The following is a 25810-nucleotide window of genomic DNA, read 5'->3' as shown; positions in this document are numbered from 1 at the left end:
TACACAATGAAAAGGATGCTGGCTTGGTTGTCATCCTGATGCTTTAACTTACATGCCAGAGACAACAGCCAAGCGTCCGATTGCAGAAAAGGAGGCAGAACAGTTCTGGAGCCAAGCAGAGGATTAAAAAGCTGGATTTCCCCCACTGGGAAAGACAGCCATGTGAGTGCAGCTTAGAGAAGGAAGGCTGATCCCAGAAGGATGGGGAATCACCCCTGCTCAGCGGAGTCTACTTGCAGCCTTGCATTTTGGGCTTGCTTCTTCTCTCCAAACACAAAACGGATCGAAAGCAGCCAAATTGTGCCAAAGCCTGTGCATATGAGACACATCACCAGAGCCAGCTTTGGTGTGTAAAGAGGACCAGCTGGTGCCTGCCTTCTGACAGTAGCAACAAGAGGCGGCAAACGGCAATGAAAGGTGGCAGACAGCAATAGCGCTTTGGTGAAGGGATAGTCCATTGCTCAGTATCTTTGTGCCCAAGAGCAGTAAGGGTAAAGGTAAAGGGACCCCTGACCATTAGGTCCAGTTGTGGACAACTCTGGGGTTGTGGCGCTCATCTCGCTTTACTGGCTGAGGGAGCCGGCATACAGCGTACAGGGAGCCGGTGGCCAGCATGACTAAGCCACTTCAGGCGAACCAGAGCAGTGTATGGAAACACCGTTTACCTTCCCGCCGGAGCGGTACCTATTTATCTACTTGCACTTTGACGTGCTTTCGAACTGCTAGGTTGGCTGGAGCAGGGACCGAGCAACAGGAGCTCACCCCGTCGCGGGGATTCGAACCGCCGACCTTCTGATCGGCAAGTCCTAGGCTCTGTGGTTTAACCCACAGCACCACCTGCGTCCCTGCCCAAGAGCAAGCCAGCAGTAAATCACACTGCTCAAAGTTGGAGTTAACTCTTTATGAGCAAAACCACAATCGACTGAGTGTCAGGCCTAACAAGGACAGCACCTCCTCTCCAGTAGGTCTTACCCCATGCATCAGTTGCCAAGACTGAAAGTCCTCACTTCCTTCCAGCCATCAAAGTCCCCTCCTCTCCAGGCCTTTTCCCCAGTAACCAGAGATTGTGTCTGCAAGCAGTCAGCCTCTCTGCTACCCTTTTCATGCTTCTTTTTCTTCTGGGAGACAACGCAGGGAAGGGAGATTTCAATGGTGGCTTCCGGTCCCATTCTGGGGGCTACCATTTTAATTTCCCACAATGCCTCAGTGGAACAAGGCCGGGAACCAGCATTTTCTGATTTTATAGTTTAAAGCAACTATTATTTGCATTGCACTGTGTTTCTTGTCCACTGCTTAGAAAAGATTGTAATTTATCAGTATATAAATTGTCTAAATAATAAATACCGTATTTTTCTGTGTATAAGATGACCCCTATTTTTTTAACCCAAAATTAAGAAATTAAGTTGTTTAGCTTTTTTGGTGGGTTGGGGAGGTCACTTCTGCCAATCGCTCACCCGCCTGCCCGCCACTGCCAATTGCTTGCCACAGAAACTGCCGATTGCACATCTCGCCGCAGCCACCAGTTATCTGCCTGCTCACCGCCACCAACAGCCCACCGCCCACTTGCCACAGCTGCCAATCACCTGCCCAATTGCTGCAGCCCCAGCCAATCGCCAGCAGGCCTTGTCGCAGCCACCAATCAACCGCCCAATCGCCACTGCCAATCTCCTGCTTGCTGCTGCTATTAATCACACGTCCCGTCCACCCACTGCATTCACTATCTGTGTATAAGCCCCCCAATTTTTGCCTAATTTTTTAAAGCAAAAAGCATCGTCTTATACATTGAAAAATGTGGTAGCTATTCTGCTCTGCTTCCCACCACATTTCCACGGTCAATCCTTGCCGCTGGTTTTAACCTTCAAAGCCCTATGTGGCTTGGAGGCTGCAAAGCTATCAAGAAAGAGAAGCAGGAAGAGATGGTTTTTTTAAAGCCTGTTTCAAAAAAAGAGATCAAAGAGGCCAATCAAACTGCAGTAGTTTAATTTCGTAGAGGTGGAGGCACTGCTGAAAAGCCACTCCTCCTCTCATGCCCACAAGCCTAATCGACCTTACAGGTGAGAATAAGAGGGACTTCAAAGCTGATCTCAACACACAGGCTAAGTGCTGTTTCACTTATATTGCCTCTCTGCTTATATCCTGTTTGGCTTTCTTCATTATTATCCATGTCTTTTAAACATTTATTACCCATACAATCAAATTACACCAAGTTCGAAAATCAACAACAGGGACACAATACACACCATAAACGAGTAAACTGGGGGGGGGGGCGGACTTCTCCAATGAAGAACAGATTATGGACAAATATTGTCTTGAGATTTACCATTCCAAAACACTACAAATAAGAGTTTCAAGAAACCTGCTTGTCTGCCGTATGGGTCTTCTAGAATAATAGGTTAATTTTGATTGTGCAATGGGACGCGGGTGGCACTGTGGTCTAAACCACTGAGCCTCTTGGGCTTGCCGATCAGAAAGTCAGCGGTTCGAATCCCCACGACAGGGTGAGCTCCCGTTGCTCTGTCCCAGCTCCTGCCGACCCAGCAGTTCGAAAGCACGCCAGTGCAAGTAGATAAATAGGTACCACTGCGGCAGGAAGGTAAACAGCATTTCCGTGAGCTCTGGTTTCGGTCATCGTGTTCCATTGCACCAGAAGCGGTTTAGTTATGCTGGCCACATGGCCCGGAAAACTGTCTATGGACAAACGCTGGCTCCCTTGGCCTGGAAACGAGATGAGCGCCACAACCCCATAGCCGCCTTTGACTGGACTTAACCTTTTACCTGTGACTGGCAGAGTAAATGAATGAATAAACAGCAGTCAGAAAGACCACAGTACAGCTCACTCTTCCTTGCTCGTTTTTAAGGATAATTACTGGTTTACCTGACACAGATGTTTTTAAGGGGGGTGCTCAGGGGTGCTCTTGCTCCTTTGAGCTGTGAGCTCCCTAATATCCACAAGCGCCAGGGTCGCTTTGAACAGCATGGTTCCCTGCACCACAACTATGGGATAATATGTTTGCCATTGTGCAATGCGGGTTTTCCTGCATGTAGATGCCCATAGGAAATTATCTTGTTTGAAGGTGGTCCAAAACCTCAAGCAAATCCAGCAACACCAGGAACTGGGAAACACGAAGAACTAACAGTGCAACAGCCTAACCAACCCTACTCAGAAGTAATTCCTACAGAATTCAAGAAGGGCTAGGATTGTGGCCCAAGTTCTAACCAATCATGTCCTTAAACAATAAGCATTGGTATTTGTGGGAATTTAAAGCATTCCAGCTTTTAGATTACCAATATATACGAAATCAGTTTTCACGGTTGATGTCAGCATATTTCATTCTCCCAATGCTGGATGTGTGATTGTTACATCACATGTCTGTGTTTACATTCCATGCTTGGAAAGTATCTCTTCTGCTGTATTGTACTTTTGTACTTTCTCTCTCTCTCTTGGAGGAAATGTGAGAGGACACCATGATTGCTTTGTCCTGTATATATTGCTTAATAAATTACTTCAAATGCCACACCTCGGAGCCACAGCGTTCCTGCTTTACTCTGCTGTTTGATTGTGCATATATCTTTGGATTTATGAACGTCCTGTGCTACGCTCCACAAGGAAGACACCCAGAGAGGTTTGTCTCAGTCCACGTGTTCCAACAGTTCTTTCTTTTTATTTAACAAAATTTACATGCCACTCGATCGTAGTCAAACCTCAGTCTAAGCGGTTTAAAGTTATCATGAAGGCTTGGATGGTATTTTGGGTGGGAATTTTAAATGGACAGTTTGCCACTTATTTCTGGTTTGGGTGCCCACGTGGGCAGGTACCAGGAAACTTCTGTGCAAGGAAATTTGGCCGCTTGGTGCCATCAGGTTGATTTGTATTAATTGTGCTGCGTATTCAGGAAACACGAGTTACAAGAGCTTGAGTTTCAGACCAGATATTATTATTATTGCAATCGCCCCCCCCCCAACCAAGTGGTTTTCATTATTATGTCCAGACAGACTTGCGCTATAATAAAATGCAAAAATAAAATATTAAAACTGGAGGAAGAAAAAAACAACAACCACCAGAATGAAAACCATAACCTTATACCATTTTGAAGGAACTACTCTCTTGAGGGACCACTGATGAAAAAACCTAAGAATGATGCCCTGTACATATCTGCAGCTGTTCAGCATTTGATTTCTGTCGTTTATTATTTCAGGACATGATGTTCAGCTCTAAACGATGTGCTCTCGGTTTATTTCTTTCCAATTCTCATCAGAGAATTGATCTAGGCTAGGAAGCCTTAATTTCCCTTCTTCCTTCCTCTTTAAGCAGGTACATTGGCATCCCGCTGAATTGCATTGAACAGTGACTCACAATTTAAAACATGTTCCTTTCCAACACAGAGAAAGTCAAGTCTTAATTTAATGGGTCCACCCCTCCAATCAAGTAAAGTAATAAAAATACTTAACTATTTAATGTGTCAACACGAATAGAAGTTATTAATATTGCAGTTGTTGTATAAGGGATTATTATTATGAATGTAATTTAAATTAATAAGATTTTGGAACGCAGAAATAAAGAAAACTGTCAAACCATCAATTCTAGCACACGGGGGGCACTTTATCTAAATTATATACAGTAATTTGGTATTTGAACGATTGGTATTAATAATTGTATTATAAATTGGTATTGTTATAAAGAGGCTTTTATTGGATTGTAACTGAAAACTAATAAAGATTATTATAAAATATATATACAGTGGTACCTTGGTTCTCAAACTTAATCTGTTCCAGAAGTCTGTTCCAAAACCAAAGCGTTCCAAAACCAAGGCATGCTTTCCCATAGAAAGTAATGCAAAACAGATTAATCCGTTCCAGACTTTTAAAAACAACCCCTAAAACAGCAACTTAACATGAATTTTACTATCTAACAAGACCATTGATCCATCAAATGAAAGCAATAATCAATAAAATAAATGAGACAGTATTGTAGATGATAAAAATTAAAAGTATTTTTTTTCCTTACCTGCACTGATGATAGTCATTGTTTGGATGGGGGGCTTTTATCCATTTCCACAATCACACAATCAATCAATCAATCAATCAGTAGTTGAACTCAGTTCTGAAATGTTTGAAAACCAAGACACGGCTTCTGATTTGTGCAGGCACCCTGGAAACAATAGCTGACAGCCACATCAGATGTTAGGCTTCCGTAAAACATTCGAAAACCAGAACACTTACTTCTGGGTTTTTGGCATTTGAGAATCAAGGTGTTTGAGAACCAAGGTGTTTGAGTACCAAGGCGTTTGAGAACCAAGGTACCACTGTACATAACTGATGTTCTGCCCCCTCTAACATAAGGGCTGCCCAAACCAACATAATTCCTGGCAAGCTTGAGGCCCCTCTCTTTTGCTTTCCTTGATTTCGATCCAGAAAACTCTGGTGCAAATCAGGGCAAGATGCTCAAAGGGGCAGATAAGAACAGGTGTTGACAGGAAGCAAAAAACGCTCCCCACAAGCTAAAATGGAAAGGTGGCAGAGGGCAGATGAAGAGCGGAGACAGGAACGAGCTTTGCAGCCTTGTCACCTGTATCCAATCTGTTCTTCTGATTAGGAAATTGACAGATGTTGGCGCCAAGTAATTGAGCGCACGGAAGAGCACAAAGGATAACCGTAGGTGGAAGCCACAGTGCAACTCGGCTCTAATGAGATGTGCATCTCCTTTGTCTAACTGCTGCCCCACACTTCTGGCTCCAGAAAGTGCTCTGGTTTGAATTGAGCACTCCACAAAAAGGGACGTGAGTCCCCAAATGGCAAGGCACTTTTCGGAGAGCTTGACAGCAGAAAGCCTCCGATTCTCAGCATGTTCGGTTCCTTCCAATTCATCTGATCCTTTGCTGTTACGGCGTTCCCTCTAGAGAGGAACCAGCTTGATTTGCAAAGAAATTAGATTGAAAACAGTCGCTGGGAATCCTAGCCGATTCCACACTCCAGGGACCTCTCCGGCTGGCAATCAGGAACTGTATTTTTGGGGAGGTGAGTGTGGGGTTTAATGGGGGGGGAGTATTGAATATTAATTAAGATCTGATTTAACAGTTTTAGGCTCAAGCAAAAGGAGGGGCTGTGTTTCCTACTCTCCCAACATATGGCAAGAGAAATAACTAAAGTCACAGCAAAAGACAGTGTCAGAATAATAGCTCGATTCTGAGCAAGGTTGTTTCATGGGCTTGAAGGCTGTAAGCTCTCTTTCGACCCCAAAAGTGCGTGTGTGTGTGTGTGTGTGTGTGTAGCTTGCACACTTATGTCACGGAGGCATGAAAATGGGACAATATGCCCAGACAGACACAGCAGGGTGCACCTATTATTCAGGTAGCCATAACATTGATGAGCCACTCTTCTGTTTACAACGCTCAAAGCAATTTACATCCACTGAATCACAGAGAATGAGGGGAAGCAGAGCAGGTGCCTAACATTTGTCTCCCGCAGTAATTCGTGCTACCGGTTCCCTTTCCTACCTCCTTGATTAAGTCCAGACTTTTCCATTTTGGCCTATTGCGTGTGCTGGGGGGAACAACAACCAGCTACCAGGAAAATGTGGGGTCACCAACTTGCAGAATCAGACAGAAAGAAGATGCTTAACCCCTCCCCGCCCCTGCTGATTCTCCCATGCAAATGCTTAACCCCTCCCACCCACGCCGAACCTCCGCCCTGCAAATGCCCTTTCGATTTCTTCCTTCGAGACAGGTTCCTAAACTGGCTGGAGACTGGGAATGACATTGGGAGGGGTATTTGCAAAAGAGAACTGTAGAGCCTGGGTGGGTGCTAACCACACCTGCTCGCCTGTGAGTTCTCCCCAGCAAATGGCCTTTCCATGTTCAGCTTATCTGTGTGAGTTTGGGAACGTGGATTTGCAGAGATAGAATAGGCCCTTGTGGCACAAGGCCAGGTTATGCCTGCATTGCATGCAACACCTAAGCTCACTCTTATGAGCCAAAATGGAAGAGCTACAGAATCCAGTGCATTTATTTCTTAAAACAGAACAGTGCAGCAAAGATACTAACAATTAACTTATAAAAATAGCACTCTGGAGCCATCTCTAAGAACTGGAAAAGGGAGGTGTAAACTTGCAATAAATACTGTCATGGACTTGCACCATTTCCCTGCCCCCCCCCCCAGCAAGATTTTATAAAGATCAGCTGGCTAATGCTCTATGTTGGCATGATTTAAAGTAGGGAAGTGAGCTATCAATACGATAAATTATTTTTCCCCCTCCCCGTCTTTATAGAAAGATGTACCAGAGTTCAAAGCCTCTTTGAAAACCCTGCTTTCATGTGTTTGATTTACAAAAGAAAGCACTTCTTCGCCAGAGTGTTAACTTGTGGAATTCATTGCCTCAGGATGTGACGACAGCCAGCATCTTAAGAGTGGTTTCAAAGGGGATTCGAGGAACTGGTGGAAGAGAAGTCTATTCCCCAGCCACTTCCGAGCATGCTGGCTAAATAGAACCTGCATGTTCAGAAGCAGTATGCTGGAAAATACAAGTGGCTGGGGGACAAATGGTGAGAGAGAGCTGCCAATTTTTCCCCATGTTTGTGGGCTTCCAGAACACCTTTGGGAACAGAATGCCAGAGTCTTTCTGTATTATTTTTTTAGAGTACTGTATATCCAGCCCTGACCTTGCCAACATAGGTCTGTATAGTTAAAGCTATGGTTTTCCCAGTAGTGATGTATGGAAGTGAGAGCTGGACCATAAAGAAGGCCGATCACCGAAGAATTGATGCTTTTGAATTATGGTGCTGGAGGAGACTCTTGAGAGTCCCATGGACTGCAAGAAGATCAAATGTATCCATTCTGAAGGAAATCAGCCCTGAGTGCTCACTGGAAGGACAGATCCTGAAGCTGAGGCTCCAGTACTTTGGCCACCTCATGAGAAGAGAAGACTCCCTGGAAAAGACCCTGATGTTGGGAAAGATTGAGGGCACATGGAGAAGGGGACAGCAGAGGATGAGATGGTTGGACAGTGTTCTCGAAGCTACCAGCATGAGTTTGACCAAACTGCGGGAGGCAGTGAAAGACAGGAGTGCCTGGCGTGCTCTGGTCCATGGGGTCACGAAGAGTCGGACACGACTAAACGACTAAACAACAACAACATATCCAGCCCTGAGTCTTCCAACTCAAGGTGACACACATTCCTAATGGTAAGAGCAGTTTGACAGCGGAACTGCCTGCCACAGGAGGTGGGAGGTTCTCCTTTGCTATTTTAAGCAGGATGGGTGTCTGTCAAGGACCAGTTGCAAATACGTATCCTACATGCAGACCCTGCATTGAGCAAAGGGGCGGACGAGGAGACCTGCAAAGTCGCGTTCCAGCTCTACATACGAGACTCCCAGCCAGGTGGCCCTTGCTCCCCTTACGAAGCAGACCCTGACTCGCTTTGCTTCATCAAAGCGGTTATCCCGGATGCCCTTGGACAAGAGCCCTTCCACTCGATCCAGAATCCCTTAGAGGTGCCTAGCGATGAGGGAAGTCACTCTGCTCATGCTCAGAGGCACTCCCTCGCGAGGCTGAGACCCTTGGGTCTCCCATTCAGCCTGGACATCTTTATCCTCCGGCACGACCCCCACCTCCCATCAATCTTTCCTTCTTTTGGGGGAAGCCCCTTTGGGGTGGGGATCTGGAGGAAATGGGAGGAGCCCCGGGTCCCGCCCCCTCTCACCTCACCAGCCCAGGCGTCAGTCTCCGCTGCTCTGCGTCTGCGGGGAAAGGAGGGGAGGGGAGAGAGAGAGACCCCAATCCGAATTAATTCCTTCCAACTCCTCTCGACCCCTTTCTTACGCGGGACTTGAACCACTCCCCGCTGCAAGCGCCCGCCTCCCGCGCTCAGCCGGCGGCTCCTTGCAGCGGCAGCTGCCGGCACAGTCCGGAGGGGCTCCTTTCCCCAGCTCGCGGGGCGCGGGGAGCCGCCGCAAAGACCGGGACGCGGGCAGACGCGAGAGATGGTAGTTGCGCGCAGGAGCCTCCGGGAGAGACGCGCGGAGAGGAATGCCGTAGGGGCTCCGGCGGCCGCCAGGCGGCGTCGCGGCGACACCCTCTCCGCCAGCTCCGCTTTCCTGCACGTTTAGCAAAAAGCTGGGACTTCTCCGAGCAGCCGCCTCCGAGCTGCTAGCCCGCCTGCCCGCCCTCGCCGCCGCAGCAGCAACAGCAGCCCAGTTTCTGGATGCGCTGGAGAATTAAGGACCTCCGCAGAGGTTTAAGTTTCCTGATCCCAGCGCGCTGGAGGAAGGAGCTTGGAGAGAAGAAAGAGAAAAGGTGGGGGTGGCAGAGAGAGAGAGAGAGAGAGAGAGAGAGAGAGAGAGAGGACTCTGCAAAGCCTCTTCTCCTTCTTCCCTTTCCTCCATCCCTCCGGATCGCCGCTGCCCAGGCAGCTCAAGCCCGCGGGATCCAAGAAGGCAGCCCGCTGCGCTCGCCCACCCGCTTCTGCAAAAGCAGACGCCGCTCCCAACGCGTCGGGGAGGCTCCGTCCTTTTCATCTGAGAGTGGCGAGTTCCCTCCGAGGTAGGTGGCGGGACGACGGGGCAGGTTCCCGGAGCGGGGCGCAGGCCCCCGGGGGCAGGGACCCGCTTCCAGGGGGGCGGGGCTGCTTTTCCCGGTTGAAACCAAAGGATCCAGCTCCGGATCCCTCGAGGGCAGCCCGTGTGGACCACACATCCCAACCCAAGGCAGTGAAGCCACGTGTGGTGTGGCCAATTCTCATCATCCCCCAAGAGAGACCCGGAGGACCCTCGCCAGCAGCGGCAGAAAGGTCTGCAGAAGTCGGAATCGGTTCCTGCGGGCAGAATCGGTGCCCATCCAAACCCCCGGGGTGACCATCAGTAGTGCCCTGCCAGCCCGGACCTTGGTGCTGCCACCCGCAGCCAGCGAGGAAACACACACACACACACATCCAGCGTGCAAACGGACCACCCAAACTCAGCCAGCATCCTGGCTTCAGTCATGACAAGCATACAAAAGTGACCACCTAAGCAGCCAACCCAACTCGGGCTCTCTTGTCTGGCCATCGGAGTCCAGCTTCTGCTACCCAGCACGGCGTACAGGTCCAGAACCAGCTCAAGGGAAGTGGGTTCCCCGCCAACACCAGCCCAGAGATCTGCCAACCTCGCCCGCCACAGCGCTCAGCCCAGACCATGCACTGAGCAAGCCGGCTCCAAGCAAACCAAGAAGATAATCCAGAAAAGAGGAGACAAGCCCAAGTCCTAGGTGTGCAGCAGAGACGGCTGTCTAGTCCGATTTTTGCTCTCCAGTGCAGGCGAGGAGGACGTGCCAAGCCTACAGGGCAAGCTCTCCTCCTCACCACCAGAATGTCAGTGGTGCGCAGGAAGTTTGGAGATGAATACCAGGCCGTGGTGGGCACGTCGGCGCGGCGGAAGCGCCAGCGCTTTGTGGACAAGAATGGCCGCTGCAACGTCCAGCACGGGAACCTGGGCAGCGAGAACAGCCGCTACTTGACGGACCTCTTCACCACCTTAGTGGACCTCAAGTGGCGATGGAACCTGCTCATCTTCCTGTTGACCTACACGGTGGCCTGGCTGGTCATGGCCTCCATGTGGTGGGGGATCGCCTACTTGCGAGGAGACCTGGACATGCACCACGGGCACAGCCCAGGGCACAACCCCTGTGTGGCCAACGTCTACAACTTCCCCTCGGCCTTCCTCTTCTTCATCGAGACAGAGGCCACCATTGGCTATGGGCACCGCTACATCACCGAGCGCTGCCCTGAGGGCATCGTGCTCTTCCTCTTCCAGTCGCTATTGGGATCCGTCGTAGATGCCTTCCTCATTGGCTGCATGTTCATCAAGATGTCCCAGCCCAAGAAAAGGGCCGAGACCCTCATGTTCAGCCGTGCCGCGGTCATCTCCAAGCGAGACGGGAAGCTGTGCCTCATGTTCCGCGTGGGGAACCTGCGCAACAGCCACATGGTCTCAGCCCAGATCCGCTGCAAACTTATCAAGGTGAGTCATTTCCTCAATGAGGTCCCAGCTTCACAGGGAAGAGGGTGGGGTGGCACTCACGTTCCGGGAAGCTAGAGAGCTGGATTTCAATGTGGGAGAGGCCTAGATTCAAATCTGGGCTCCTGGGCCCATGCTTTCTGGGCTCGTAGAAGCCCCTCAGTCGCAGTTCCGTTATCTGTGAAATGGGAACGTTAAGAATCGTGTGGTGAGCTTACTGTGAGCACAATTAAAAGGCCTTTGCGGATGAAAGTTGCCTTGTAAAAGATGCATATTAGCAGGCACTGAACAGAGAGGGGGGAAAGAGGTTCCAAGGAGGGTGGGCAGGTAGGATTGGGAGTTTGTGGCAAAGGTTCCAAAGAGGATGCCAAAATGGCTGATCCCGTGTCATGTGCTAGAGATTTTGCACAACTCTTTTCAGATTAAGGAGACATTTTCTTCCCAATGTCTCAACAAATGAAACTGACTTGTAAAAATGTTACATGGGGAAAAAATATATACGAGAGAGAGACATTGCACACACTTTTGTAAATCAAGAAAATCTTTAATAAACAAAAAAACAAAAGCTGAAGGTTTGGAGTAAGCCCCTTTGTGTTCAGTGGGATTTTTCTCCCAGGTAGGCCGGCCTAGGGTCAGATTACAAACAGTTTCTTAAATTCAGTATCTTCACATCTTCCTCTCTCCTCCCCCTACCCCCTCCCCCCACCCCACATCCCTTAAAAACAATAATCTCAAAATCAATCTCATGTAAGGAAGTGGGTGTGGGTGGCGAGTCAAATGAGAAGATAAGCCGTTTGGAATTTTGGAAGCATGTTTGCCTTAGAGGCCCAGACAACTTTGCACCCAAGTGGACATACCAATTTTGTTAGCAAATAAACAAATAAAAGAAAAACCAGGAAGATTTGCTGGTGAATTCCTCTCCCCCTCCGCAATTGGATTTGTGCATGGCTCCATCTGAGGGAGGGCTCAGCCCAGGAGCCTATTTTCAATGCCCATCCTGAAACATGAGATATCAAGCTAAATGCAAAAGTGTATTGTAAGCCTATGCAAAAGACCTTAGCTTTCTACTTAGCTGGAATAGCTCAGTCAGCAGAGCACGAGACTCTGAATTTCAGAGCCGTAGGTTCGAGCCCCAGATTGGGCAAAAAGGGGGTCGAACCCACAAAAAAGGGGGTTGGACTATATGACCCTCGTGGTCCCTTCCAACTCTGAAATTCTATGATTCTACCAAGTAACCTTGGCCGGCACCTGCACCTGCCTAGTGCGCTGCTGAGTAAATGGCTAACCACTGACCTCACCATCCAGATGCCATCAAGGTCCATCTGTTTATGCAGGAAAGATCACCACTTTGTACCCAGAGAAACCATGGTGCAATGGTCAAGACAGCAGCAAGCCCAGAGGTGGAGGGAATCATATGAAAAGCAGATGTGTTGGTCCATTAAAAAAAAAACTGAGCTGAAACTGCTTTGGGGAGGGGAATTGCCAGAGAAGTCCTTTCTCAGGATTCCAAGCCAGCGGGAAAAGGTCACAGTTGCTTTGCAGTGAAGGCTCAGGAGAACGATGGTTCTTTCATATGGGTCAGGTTGAGAGCCTGGCGAAGGACCAGCAAACACCAGGGCTGAATGCTGGAGAGGAGGCTAAGAGGTCTCATAGCAGAGTGTTTGGAAAGCAGAGAGAGAGAGAGCTAGCGCAGGAAGGGGTGTCGAGGAAGATAAGGCAAGGCAAGCGACAGAAACACAGGGAGGAGGTTGGGAAGTGAGATCCTGAGCTGCTGCTCAGTTCCTCCCCGCCATGCGATGCATAACAAACACAGAAGCTCACGCTCATGGAAAGCTGCGATAGTCAATAGCACGGGCAGAAATCGAGATAAATGCAGGAAATTAGCAAGTGAAGCCTTGGCATTCACTCCCAGAGACCAGCCAGAGGAAAATGATAGGTGGTGGCTGTCTCCATTTTGCCCTGGTTGTAAGCTACCAGAGGGCATCTGCCTAGCCTCTGTATCAGAGACAGTGTGCAGGGTTTGATGGAGATTAGATAGCTAGATAGATAAATAGATAGATGATAGATAGATAGATAGATAGATAGATAGATAGATAGATGATAGAGTGCTTTTTTCTTTAAAAAAAATGTTTAGGGGTACTCTCATTTTCCCACTCATATTGAAATACAGTGGTACCTCAGGTTAAGAACTTAATTCGTTCCGGAGGTCCGTTCTTAACCTAAAACTGTTCTTAACCTGAAGCACCACTTTAGCTAATGGGGCCTCCTGCTGCCCCGTGATTTCTGTTCTCATCCTGAGGTAAAGTTCTTAACCCGAGGTACTATTTCTGGGTTAGCAGAGTCTGTAACCTGAAGCCTCTGTAACCTGAAGCATCTGTAACCCGAGGTACCACTGTACTGCCCCTCAATGAGGCCAAAGTCAGATTCACAAAATGTTTAGGAGTATGCGTACCCCTGCGTACCCCCAGGAAAAAAAGCACTGGATAGATAGGTAGATAGGTAGATAGATAGATAGATAGATAGATAGATAGATAGATAGATAGATTAAGGTTACCAGACATCCCTGTTTCCCAGGGACAGTCCCCTGACAAAATCCACTGAAGTTGAAAAGTGTCCCCAGATATTCATTGGAAAAAATCTGGTAACCTTAAGAAAGAAAGAAAGAAAGAAAGAAAGAAAGAAAGAAAGAAAGAAAGAAAGATGATATATATAGATTTCACTCTGAATAAGAATTCATATGTTCTTACATTTCGTCTTTCTTTCAACTTTTAGAAAACAAAAGGGTGGTCCTTTCTGAGGACGACTTTAAGCAGTGTACAATATAGTATTTCAATGTAGGCAAATGCTTCCATGGAAAAATAAACTACATACTGTACTGCATGTCTGTTACTGTTATTGCCTTGTTTTGTTCTTACTGTAATCCAAACATTCACTCTTCCTAAATCTACACCGTATCACTGAAAGCCAAAACCTGTCAGGGATAGGATCTCCTTTCAGAAGACAATGAAACAGATGCCGTTTTAAACAAAAGCATCGGTAAAAACTCCAGCTTCTCTCAATTTAACATAATTTGCTGCCTTCTTAGCAGCTCTAATATCCCAAATTCTCAACAACCTAGTTTCCACCTCGGGGATTTTAACATCTTTCCAGAGAGTCTTGTCAATCATATTTTAGCCGCAACCAGGAAATATTGAATAATGCCTTGAAAGTCCCTCCTTTACATAATCTTGAAAAATTCCCCCAACAACAGGGCCTCTGAAGTACCTAGGAGATTATAACCTATCACGAAATGAATAATCCATAAGATTTCTGCATGGACATCTCCACCACATATGGAAAACAATCTTCCCTTTTCTTCCACAATGTTTTTGTCAATATTCTCTTCTCAGTCCTATAACCTTCTTTAATTTCTTGGGGGTGTAGGGGGGTGTATAATGCCACTTAGAAATCACTGGGTGGTAAGATTTGTCCGGTGACAAATAAAAAAATTCCAGACTATTATTCCAAATATGATGCCAGGCATTCTGATTAATACAAACCAAGTTCCTTTCCTTGTCATTCTATACAGCAGGCACAGGCAAACTCGGCCCTCCAGATGTTTTGGGACTACAACTCCCATCATCCCTGACCACTGGTCATGTTAGCTAGGGATGATGGGAGTAGTAGTCCCAAAACATCTGGAGGGCCAAGTTTGCCTATGCCTGCTATACAGCTTTTTAGGATTTGTATTACATACACATGTTTACAGTATCTGATGTTTTCTTTCAACACATTTCTTAAGAAGCTGTTGTTGACCTCCTTAAAATCACTGTTGCATATTTTTTCGGAAACATAATGGATATGATCCAGATCTAGGCTGCAATCCTACGCACGCTTACCTGGGAGTAAATCTCAATGAACTAAGTGGGGATTGCTGCTGGGTAGACAAACGCAGAGAGTGGACTCTTGAGTTTAGCTGTACTTAGGTCCCCCTGAAATCAGTGGAAACAGTTTGTTACCCCTTAAGTTCCATCGATTTGACTAGCTCAGTTGGTAAGAGCGTGGTGCTGATAATGCCAAGGTTGCAGGTTCTATCCCCGTATGGGAGAGCTGCATATTCCTGCATTGCAGTGGGGTTGGACTAGATGATCCTCAGGGTCCCTTCCAACTCTACAATTCTATTATTTTTTAAAAGATTGATTGGTAATGTCTATTTTTTCAGTGGGAACCATGTGCAACTGGCTTAGGCTGCAGCCCCAACCCTACTTACCAGGGAGTAACACTCGTTTAATTCAAGAGAACTTAGTTCTGAGTAGACACAGTTAGTATTACAGTGAGTCGGAATGCCACGCCTTGCCTTAATTTTTAAGAGCCAATACAATTAGCAGTCCAGCCTCACTTCTGATTGAATCCTTTCATTTTATAGCAGGGGTCAGCAACCTTTTTCAGCAGGGGGCCGGTCCACCGTCTCTCAGACCATGTGGGGGGGGCGGACTATATTTGGGGGGGGGATGAACGAATTCCTATGCCCCACAAATAACCCAGAGATGCATTTTAAATAAAAGGATACATTCTACTCATGTGAAAACACGCTGATTCCCAGACCGTCCATGGGCTGGATTGAGAAGGCGATTGGGTCGGATCCAGCCCCTGGGACTTAGTTTGCCTACCCCTGTTTTATAGGCATCACTCTTCTTCTTTTTCATTTGGTAAAGTAAAAGAGGTCTACACCACAGTATGGTAAACCAGTACAAAAAGAAAGAAGAAGAAAAAGGGGCGCAGAAAAGATTAAAATTTGATCCCAAGTTCCTAAAGGGTTTCACTAAGAATATAGTATGTGATACAGACTGAGCTATCAGCTCCTTCTTTCAGATGATTATTGAAGGTTCTCAAGGGGAGCTTGGGATGTTGATTTAATTCTTTTCGCCACAGTTCCCCTTTCCTAACAAACCCACTAAGCAAGCAGACCGTCCAAATGTTCCAATTTTCCAAGGAGAGTCCTGGATTTACAGAAGCTATCCCGGTTTCTGATTTGATTCACATAAGCCACCCTGGTTTCTCAGTTGATCCCGAAATGTCCCGCTTTTCCTTAGGACATCCCTATTTTCACCCAAGAAATGTTGTTGGAGGGTATGGAGTCATACGACCCCCGAGTCAAGGAGATAAGTAACGAATAACGATACAACCTTTAGGAGACATCTGTAGGCAGCCCTTTATAAGGAAGGTTTTTAAAAAAAATGTTTAAGGTTTTATTGGGTTTTTATATATGTTGGAAGCTGCCCAAGGTGACTGGGGCAACCCAGTCAGATGGGTGGAGCATAAATTTTATTATTATTATTATTATTATTGAGTAAAGGTAAAGGGACCCTTGACCATTAGGTCCAGTCGTGGCCGACTCTGGGTTTGTGGTGCTCATCTTGCTTTATTGGCCGAGGGAGCCGGCGTACAGCTTCGGGGTCATGTGGCCAGCATGACTAGGCCACTTCCGGTGAACCACAGCAGCACACAGAAACGCTGTTTATCTTCCCAACAGAGCTGTACCTATTTATCTACTTGCACTGGCGTGCTTTCAAACTGCTAGGTTGGCAGGAGCTGGGACAGAGCAACGGGAGCTCACCCCGTCGTGGGGATTCGAACCGCCGACCTTCATCGGCAAGCCCTAGGCTCTGTGGTTTAACCCACAGTGCCACCCGCATCCCTATTATGGAATAGGACAGCCCTATTTTCATTGGAGAAACGTTGGAGGGCATGCTAACTTCAATTGCCAAGGTCTGTAACATACTAGGTAAGCCCAGATCTGTCTTACTTATGGCTTCACCAGCAAGAACCCAGCTATTCTTCTACAATGCCGATCCGGCCGCGCAAAATCCCAAACTAGCTCTGGGGTTCGTTCTTGCACCGGTGGCTGGCATTCAGGGGAAATCTGCAGCTAGCCAGCCCTTGTTCCTCTTGGCAAGAGCTCTGCCTGCTGCTGGAGCCGCAGCCGCAGGAGTAGGAAGTGCTTCAAGCTGTCGCCCCGCATTCCTCTGCTGTCTTCGCAAGTTCCTGCATCCGCGGAACAAGCCGTTCTCTGACATGGCCCAAGTCCAAAACCCAGGCACTTTGACTATCAAAGGCAGTCGCTGCTGGACCGCTGAGCAATGGGAGACTTTCGACAGATCATACCACCAGAAGGGCACGTGGGGGTCATCCTGGCAGCCAGCACATAAAAGCTGGCACCTTGGCACTTCTGCCAGCCTTGATTCTGAAGGTCATATAAGGGGCAGCATCCATTACTTTCTAAAGAGCTGCTGCTGCTGTCTTGTCACAACACTTGAGCGCCCTGGAAAATGTCTGCTTTGATTTCATTTTTAAAAGTCAAGTCTCTAGTCCCCACAGTATAACAAAATCTGTGCCTTCATATTAAAAATAAAAATTATTATTTATACCCCGCCCATCTGGCCGAGTTTCCCCAGCCACTCTGGCGTTCCCAATCAAGTGTTAAAAATAATACAGCATTAAATATTAAAACCTTCCCTAAACAGCCTTCAGATGTCTTTAAAAATAGGATAGCTGCTTATTTCCTTGACATCTGATGGGAGGGCATTCCAAAGGCGGGCGCCACTACAGAGAAGGCCCTCTGTCTGGTTCCCTGTAACCTCACTTCTTGCAATGAGGGAATCGCCAGAAGGCCCTCAGTGCTGGACTTCAGTGTCTGGGCTGAATAATGGGGGTGGAGACGCTCCTTCAGGTATACAGGACCAAGGCTGTTTAGGGCTTTAAAGGTCAGCACCAACACTTTGAATTGTGCTCAGAAACGTACTGGGAGCCAATCCAGATCTCTCAGGACCAGTGTTATGTGGACCCGGCAGCCGCTCCCAGTCACGTCTAGCTGCCGCATACTGGAATAATTGCAGTTTCCAAGTCACCTTCAAAGGTAGCCCCATGTAGAGCGCACTGCGCATGCACCACTCTGGCGAGACAGTCTGCGGGCAGGTAGGGTCTCAGCCTGCGTACCAGATAGAGCTGGTTAACAGAATTAACCTGCACCTCCATGGACAGCTGTAAGTCCAAAATGACTCCCAGGCTGTGCACCTGGTCTCAGAAGAGTTCCAGGAGGACTCTGGAAGCCCTGGGACTTAATATAAAATGGGGCTCAGCCTCAGGGTTTGCTAAGGCTTAGTTGTGGGTTATGTGAAGAGTGTTTCTGAGCATGTGTATGTTGCCATTCTGCTACCTCTGTGTTACCATAGCTAGCCCCCAGACATCTGGTTTGATCAAGTAAGCAGGGTTTAATTTCTATTAATAATTTTTAAAAACAGAGGTACTCAGGATACAACCTCTGCCTTCAAACCACTGTCTCTAATTCTGAACATATGATACTGTCATTGAGGGAGGATTTTACTTTGTGCATGCTCAGAGACAGCATGAGAAAAGTGGCTATTCCCCTGCACCCTTCCTTGTTCCTAATCTGAGAACTAGCGATCACCCAATGAAATAAATGGACGTCGAGTTCAGGACATAACCGTAGGAAGCACTTCAGGGCTGGCAAAACTGGGGGGAATCTGCTGCTGCAAGAGGTGGCTTGGATGACTCAAAAAGAGATTCAATACATTCATGGAGGCTGCAAGTCTATCAGCAGTTGGAGTTAGCCATAGTTCAGTGGAAACTCCAGCTCCAGAAGCTGTCTACATTTGAAGCTGATGGAGAGCAAGGCAGGAGAGGTTTGTGTGGGAAACAGGAGGTGGTAGGAGCTTCTCTATGTTCTTTAGAGAGGACGGGGTTGCAAACCCCAAGCTGGTAGTGAAGGGAGGTGATTTAGACTCTGGTGCTGGTGTCCTTTCCAAATTATTAATATTATTCCAAGCATTTATTGCTATTCATTATTATTATTTAAGATGGTAATGCATAGTGCTTCGGCAAACCAGACAGACCCTCTTCCATAGGGCTTTCTCCTTCCAAGTTCTCTCAGCATCGCAGCCAACTTCTAAAGGCCTTATTCGGCCCCCCTCAAAAAAATATTTTAGGGGGGCTGGGCCCCCAAAGGTGATGTACATTCATTGCCATTAAAATGATGTCTGTGTGCCGCATCATGTGATTATGTGGGGTGGGGCTTACCTCCCCCCCCCCCATTATTTTATTCAAGTTGGCACCCCTACTTCCATGGCTATAGCCAGGATTTATGGGGGGGGGCAGGACACTCACCTGTCACCATCCTCTATGTCTCTTGTCTGGCAGATTCACGGGGGTAGCCAGGATTTTTGTTAGGGGGGTGGCAGCCAAAGTTGTCAAGCTTTTTCTAGATCACCCCCTAAAGTAGTTGTTGAACTTTTTTGGGAAATCACAGGTAGAAAATACCCCCACTGTGGGAAGCAAGCTTTCATAAGGGGGAGGAGGGCAGAACCTCAATTAATTGAGTACTTTCAATGCTTTTCAATAATTTTTGTGCTTGGGAGCATCCTCTTGGCCCATGAGCAGTTTTGGACTGAATGTCTCAACAGTTGTTTTATCTTCCTTTTGTACTCATGAAAACTATCCTTCTACAATTTCTACTTTTAGTTTTAAGTATTGTTATTTATTGACTTTATTTATTGATTTATACGCCCATGGCTACTTCTCAGTGGTGCCCTGGCCTATTCTGCGCCCCCCCCCCCACCTTCTGCCCAGCCTCCAACAACCCCGACGGGTCCTACTAGCCTCGACGTGCCCAACTCAGCCCCGGGCGAGAGCGGCGCGCCATCGGGCTCCCTCCTTCCCGGGCCACGTGTGGCTGAGCGCAGGCGGCGGCGCCTCTCCGCTCCTCCCGCACCTGATTAGAGAAGCAGCTCCATCGGTCGACTGAGCGAGCCCGGCCGGGAGATAAGGCTTATCGCGCCGTCCGCCTTCGGGCTTCTCGCCATCCCCATCTCCGATAAGGAAGGCTGGCTGGTCCACGTGCGCCTGCTTCCTCCGGAGCGAAGCGGGGAGAAGCGGAGACCTTGGCGCGTTAGGAAGCAACCCCGCCAGAACGCCGCTGCGCGCAAAAGGAGTCTGGCGCGTAAAAACGCGCACCGACGGGACCTCCGCGCAACGTGCCGCGCCGGGAGCAAAGAACAGGGGGGAGAGGGGGTTTCTAGAGAACGGGCAGCTCTAGGGCTTGAGTCCTTTGCAAGCTCCTGGGGCTGGAGGCGGGCAATTGGGGGGGGGGGGGAGAGAAATGAAGAAAGCACTCGCTTCTCAAAATTAAAACGAGACCCATGTAGGGGATGCCGACTTGAATAAAATATTGCGAGGGGGCGGGGTAAGCCCCATCCCGCATAATCGATCACAAGACACACACCATTTGAATGGCAATGCTCATCAACTTTGGGGGCGCCCTCAAGTATTTTATTGAGGGGCTGCCAAAGGGACTTCAGCCCCTAGGAGTTGGCTCCTATGGTTGCAGCCAACTAAATTATACTCTTTGAGCAGACCCGTTTGACTTAATGGACCTAAGTAAGCTATGCCTCTTAATCGCAGTGGGTCTGCTCTGAGTATGACTAAATGAATACCACTGTTAATATCAGCATGGATGGTACTGTTTCTTGACAAAAGCAGGATTGGCACTCATGCCCAAATCACTAATATGGAAATTATTGAATCAGTGTCACTGGAGAGTATGCCCTGTCTGCTGCAGACCCTCCAAGTGGAATGCTCTCCCCAGGGAAGTTTGCCTGGCACCTTCATTATACACCTTTAGGCGCCAGGCAAAAACGTTCCTTTTTAACCAGGCCTTTGGCTGATCAGATTTATATCCTATGCCCTTTTAAAATGTGTTTTTTGTGGGGAGAGGGGTATTGGGTTTCTGTTTTTATTTTTATTGGTATTTTGTGGTTTTATATCTTGATTTTATTCTGTGAACCACCCTGAGACCCCCGGGTATAGGACGGTACAGTGGTACCTCGGGTTAAGTACTTAATTCGTTCCAGAGGTCTGTTCTTAACCTGAAACTGTTCTTAACCTGAAGCACCACTTTAGCTAATGGCGCCTCCTGCTGCTGTCGCCAGAGCACGATTTCTGTTCTCATCCTGAAGCAAAGTTCTTAAACTGAAGCGCTATTTCTGGGTTAGCGGAGTCAGTAACCTGAAGCGTATGTAACATGAAGCGTATGTAACCTGAGGTACCACTCTATATAAATTCAAACAACATCAACAACCTAATTTTCATCAGAGGAATGTTGGAGGGTATGTGACCAGGGCCGTCTTATGCCTATCTGGCACCATGGTGCAAAGCTCCCTCTGGCACACACACACCCCATTCCCCAGAGTTTTTTAGGGAGGACGGCGCTGCCTCAGGGCTCGAGGAGGTGGGCAGTGGCTGGAGGGTGGCTCCTTCGGCAGGGGAAGAAGCTGGACGTGGCGGCTCCCAGCTCAGCTGGCCACTTCATGCCACGGTGGCCATGGCAGACAGAGGCTCCGGGCACGGCACTGCTTCAGCACGGCATGGTGGAAGCGGGCGAGGACGGCAAGCTGATGCTGGGAGGCGCCACCTCCAGCCTCCGCCTCTTTCCTGGCACCCTCCAGAACTTGGCGCCCCACACTACTAGCCTCTATGGGTAAGACGCCCCTGTGTGTGACCCTCTCTCAGATCCAAGAGGCCTTCCCTTTTGAAAACCTAGATCACTGAAATCGTATTTAATTACGGGAAATAATCAGAAGCTCTGGCAACAACACCTCAGCCAGAATGAGGTTTCACCTCCTCCTAGAGGTGTCAAGGCCTTATCTCACTTGCTTGTCAGAACACACAGGCAGACAGACACACACAAAGTCACCCATGTCTGCTGGCTGGGTCTGACGGGGCATTGTAGTCCAAAACATGCAGAGGACACTAGCTTTCTAAAGTCTTCTTCATACCACCTTCTCACTCCTTTTGTTCTCCTCAGGCCATGCCTTACTCATTGCTCTGTTCCTTCAGGGTCAAACTGCCCATGCTGCTGAGTCATGAAGACTTTTCTTCTGTTCAATGTTTCCAGTTTCCCCCTTTTACAAAAGGCACTTCTTGGAGGCTGCAGTTTCCCACAGAATATTTGAAGAGAAAGGTTGGGCCCCTTTACTCCTCAGGTTCCCCAGCCGCACCATGCAGAAAATGGCCTCCTCTAACCTGATTTTCCTCCTCCAGGCAAACAGATGCAGGTATCCCTGCAGCTGAATTTTGTTAACATGGGGAAGGACATATAAGGCTTACTCACCCACTGTGAGCCTCAAAGCATTTCCTGAACTATCCTAGCATTGCCTTATTTATGCTTAGGCTGCCCTCTGCTTCTCCTCCATGGGACTTGTTTCGCCAAAATATTCCCAAGTCGTGTTACAGCTTCTTAACACCCCTCATTTGGGGAATTTGAAAGTTGGAAAAATTCAACACGCCCTAATCTAGCCAGGCTGATGAGAGGGATGTTTTTTGGAGAGAGTCTCAAGGGCCAGACTGAGCTCTGAAGGGCTGTGCTAAAAAGCTGAATAATAATAATAATAATAATAATAATAATAATAATAATAATTTATTATTTATACCCCGCCCATCTGGCTGGGCTTTCCCAGCCACTCTGGGCGGCTTCCAACAAAATTTTAAAATGCAAGTAATGCATCAAACATTAAAAGCTTCCCTAAACAGGGCTGCCTTCAGATGTCTTCTAAAAGTCTGGTAGTTGTTGTTCTCTTTGACATCTGGTGGGAGGGCGTTGCACAGGGCGGGTGCCACTACCGAGAAGGCCCTCTGCCTGGTTCCCTGTAACTTGGCTTCTCGCAGTGAGGGAACCGCCAGAAGGCCCTCGGCGCTGGACCTCAGTGTCCGGGCAGAACGATGGGGGTGGAGACGCTCCTTCAGATATACTGGACTGAGGCCATTTAGGGCTTTAAAGGTCAGCACCAACACTTTGAATTGTGCTCAGAAATGTACTGGGAGCCAAGGTAGGTCTTTCAGGACCGGCGTTATAAGGTCCTGGCAGCCGCTCCCAGTCACCAGCCTAGCTGCCACATTCTGGATTAGTTGTAGTTTCTGGGTCACCTTCAAAGGTAGCCCCACGTAGAGCGCATTGCAGTAGTCAAGCAAGAGATAACCAGAGCATGCACCACTCTGGCGAGACAGTCCATGGGCAGGTAGGGTCTCAGCCTGCGTAAACATCCTCTGATTATTCACATTGCTCAGAAAGGTGGTTTCCTTCCTTCCTTCCTTCCTTCCTTCCTTCCTTCCTTCCTTCCTTCCTTCCTTTCTCTCTCTCTCTCTTTTTTCAACGTTGCATTATTTAGACCCGACCCTATAAAGCCATTCACACAAAATGACTTTTAATAATTTCCTTTCTTCCATTTCCAATTCTCATTTCAATGCCCCATCTCGGCCAGCAGCCTGTTCTCACAGTGACCCACCAGATGGCTGTAGGAAACCCACAAGCAAGAGCCCTCTCTCCCTCCTGCAGTTTCAGAAGCACTGCTGCCAGAGAGCATTGCCATCACGGTCGGTAGGCCTTCTGCAGCTTGAACGTCTCTGCTCCTGTCTATCGTCAGTCTCAAATGAACCATGTTTTCTGGGAACCTTTCGAAAAGCCCTTTGACCTCAGTTCTTGCCTGCTCTCATCGTCCACTGGGAAACCGGTTCCCTTGGCAGGGCAGGGTGTGCATGAGCAATGTGGGTCAGGAATAATAATATTAAAGGAGCCTTGGCCGTTCGGGCACAGAACATCACATTGGGTTAGCAGGCGAATTGCACCGTGGTTTTGAGCAGGAGCGAGGATTGGCATGTTGGTTCAGAAAGATGACAGTGAGCAAATCAGGGGACACATGTCTGGCTAATTCAGGTCGGCAAGTCATGCTGGTGCTTCTGTGGCAAAGGGAAGGAGAATGGAGAGGCGTTTGGGGAGCAGATTGCAGTGTTTGGGTGCGTCCAGAACAGCGCTTTAAGGTCCACAAGATGCTTTTCTGTTTACAGTCATACCTCAGGTTACAGATGCTTCGGGTTGTGTGATTTCGGGTTGCGCATTGCGCCGAACCCGGAAGTACTGAAGCAGGTTACTTCCAGGTTTCTGCGCATGCGCAGAAGCACTAAATCACTCTTTGCACATGCGCAGAAGCGCCGAATCATGACCCGCACATGCGCAGATGCGACGCTGCAGGTTGCGGACGCTGCGGGTTGCGAACGTGCTTCCCGCACGGATCATGTTCACAAACTGAGTGTCCACTGTATTTGATCAAATGTCTTGCAAGCAGGCGCGGTTTCCATTCCCAAACTCACCAGAACTCAGTTCCGGCACCTTTCAGGTGGGCGCCATTATAAGAGAGCAAGGGAGGCGTTCAGGGTGAAGTTCTGGCACCCTGAAAAACAGCACCGCTTGCAAGGAATCTCATATATCACAGCTGCCGTTCTGCACATTCATTTCCATTTGATTTCCCTCTTCCCCTTTTAAGATGATTCAGCCCATATCTGCTGTCAACACCTTGCTAATTCCCCATCCCTCCGCTAATTACCAGAAATGCACCAGACAGCCGCAATGTCTGCCTTTTCCCCCAGTAGCCATCACAGTCCAGAAAATTGCTTCTAACCACGCACACACGTGTGTTGTAATTCCTTCCCGGGGGGTGGGGTTGGGAGTGGGGAAGGGGCAGGGCAGGCATCCAATCAGGTTCTTCCAGGCAGCCTTGTTCATGATAACATCATGATGGTTATAAGTGATGCCCCTTCAATACAGTTTGTGCCTGTGAAAGTTTTGGAGCAGACATAACTGCCCTGAGAATTCATGCCAAAATCCCATAACGTTTTAATGCCGCAAATGTTGTAGGGTTGTTGTGTATTTTTTGCAAAGGGTTAGGATTAGGTCTTTTCTTTTTTGCCCTGCTTTTGTTTGTTGCCCTACAGCTCAAGAAGACCCCTTCCTGTGGCAATAATGTGGTTTTGTGTGAGAAGCATTGCAGGGCAACTGATGAAGTGGAGTGATGTGTGGACTTAGAATTATAGAATAGGAAGGGACCCCGTGGGACATCTAGTCCACCCCCCCCCCCGGGAATACAGGAATCTTTTGGCCCAACGTGGGGCTCAAACCCACAGCCCTGAGATTACGAGCCTCATCTTCTACAGACTGAGCTATCTGCTACAGGCCAGTGTAAATCCACCACTATTCCTCTATGAATGTGTCCATGACGTGCAAAAACAAGAGAGAGAGCAGAATCGCCCATCCAGAAATAACAATTCCCAGAACTGTAGCTTTTCCTAGTGATGGAAAACAAACATTGCAACACTTAATCCAGGCATAGGCAAACCTCCAGATGTTTTGAGACTACAATTCCCATCATCCCTGACCACTGGTCCTGTTAGCTAGGGGTGATGGGAGTTTTAGTCCCAAAACATCTGGACGGTCGAGTTTGCCTGTGCCTGACTTACTCAGCACAGCTGGGTGTCCTTTCCTACTTTATTTAACCCCATTCTTCAGTCACAGAGAAGCTAACAGGTGATGGTGTGGCAGGAGACAAAGGCAGCCGCTGCCCTCAGGCCTGCAGTCTAAAAAGACACGACACAAAAGGAAAATGGATTGGAAGGGAGAAGGAAATCAAGCAGAGATTTTAGAAATGTGGTTTGGTAGATTGTGGTGCCCAGGATTAAGTTTGTAAATCGTATGGATGTTCTTCAGCTAACAGTAAGGTCCTGTGCTGGCAGGCAACAGCCTTGGGTGACCAGGAATGAGAGCTGACCACCATACAGTGGTACCTTGGGTTACATATGCTTCAGGTTGCATACGCTTCAGGTTACAGACTCCGCTAACCCAGAAATAGTGCTTCAGGTTAAGAACTTTGCTTCAGGATGAGAACAGAAATCGTGTTCCGGAGGCGCGGCAGCAGCAGGAGGCCCCATTAGCTAAAGTGGTGCTT

General features: G+C 48.2%; 1 protein-coding gene across 1 annotated transcript in view; it reads left to right on the top strand.

Annotated features, from left to right (window-relative positions):
- The first annotated feature begins 8750 nt into the window (after nucleotides 1-8750).
- The window catches only part of LOC308462064 (G protein-activated inward rectifier potassium channel 1-like), a 31630-nt gene continuing 14570 nt past the window's right edge, over nucleotides 8751-25810 (top strand). Inside the window, exon 1 of the mRNA XM_080979403.1 lies at nucleotides 8751-10988. Within this exon, the coding sequence (XP_080835529.1) occupies nucleotides 10338-10988 (651 nt within the window). The 5' untranslated portion in view covers nucleotides 8751-10337. The remainder of the gene's footprint in view (nucleotides 10989-25810) is intronic.

Source organism: Podarcis pityusensis, assembly GCF_964106645.2.
Source record: "Podarcis pityusensis genome assembly, chromosome: 13".
In the NCBI taxonomy this organism is placed as follows: domain Eukaryota; kingdom Metazoa; phylum Chordata; class Lepidosauria; order Squamata; family Lacertidae; genus Podarcis; species Podarcis pityusensis.
The sequence above is the reverse complement of the archived record's forward strand: the minus strand, read 5'-3'. Positions and strand labels throughout refer to the sequence as shown.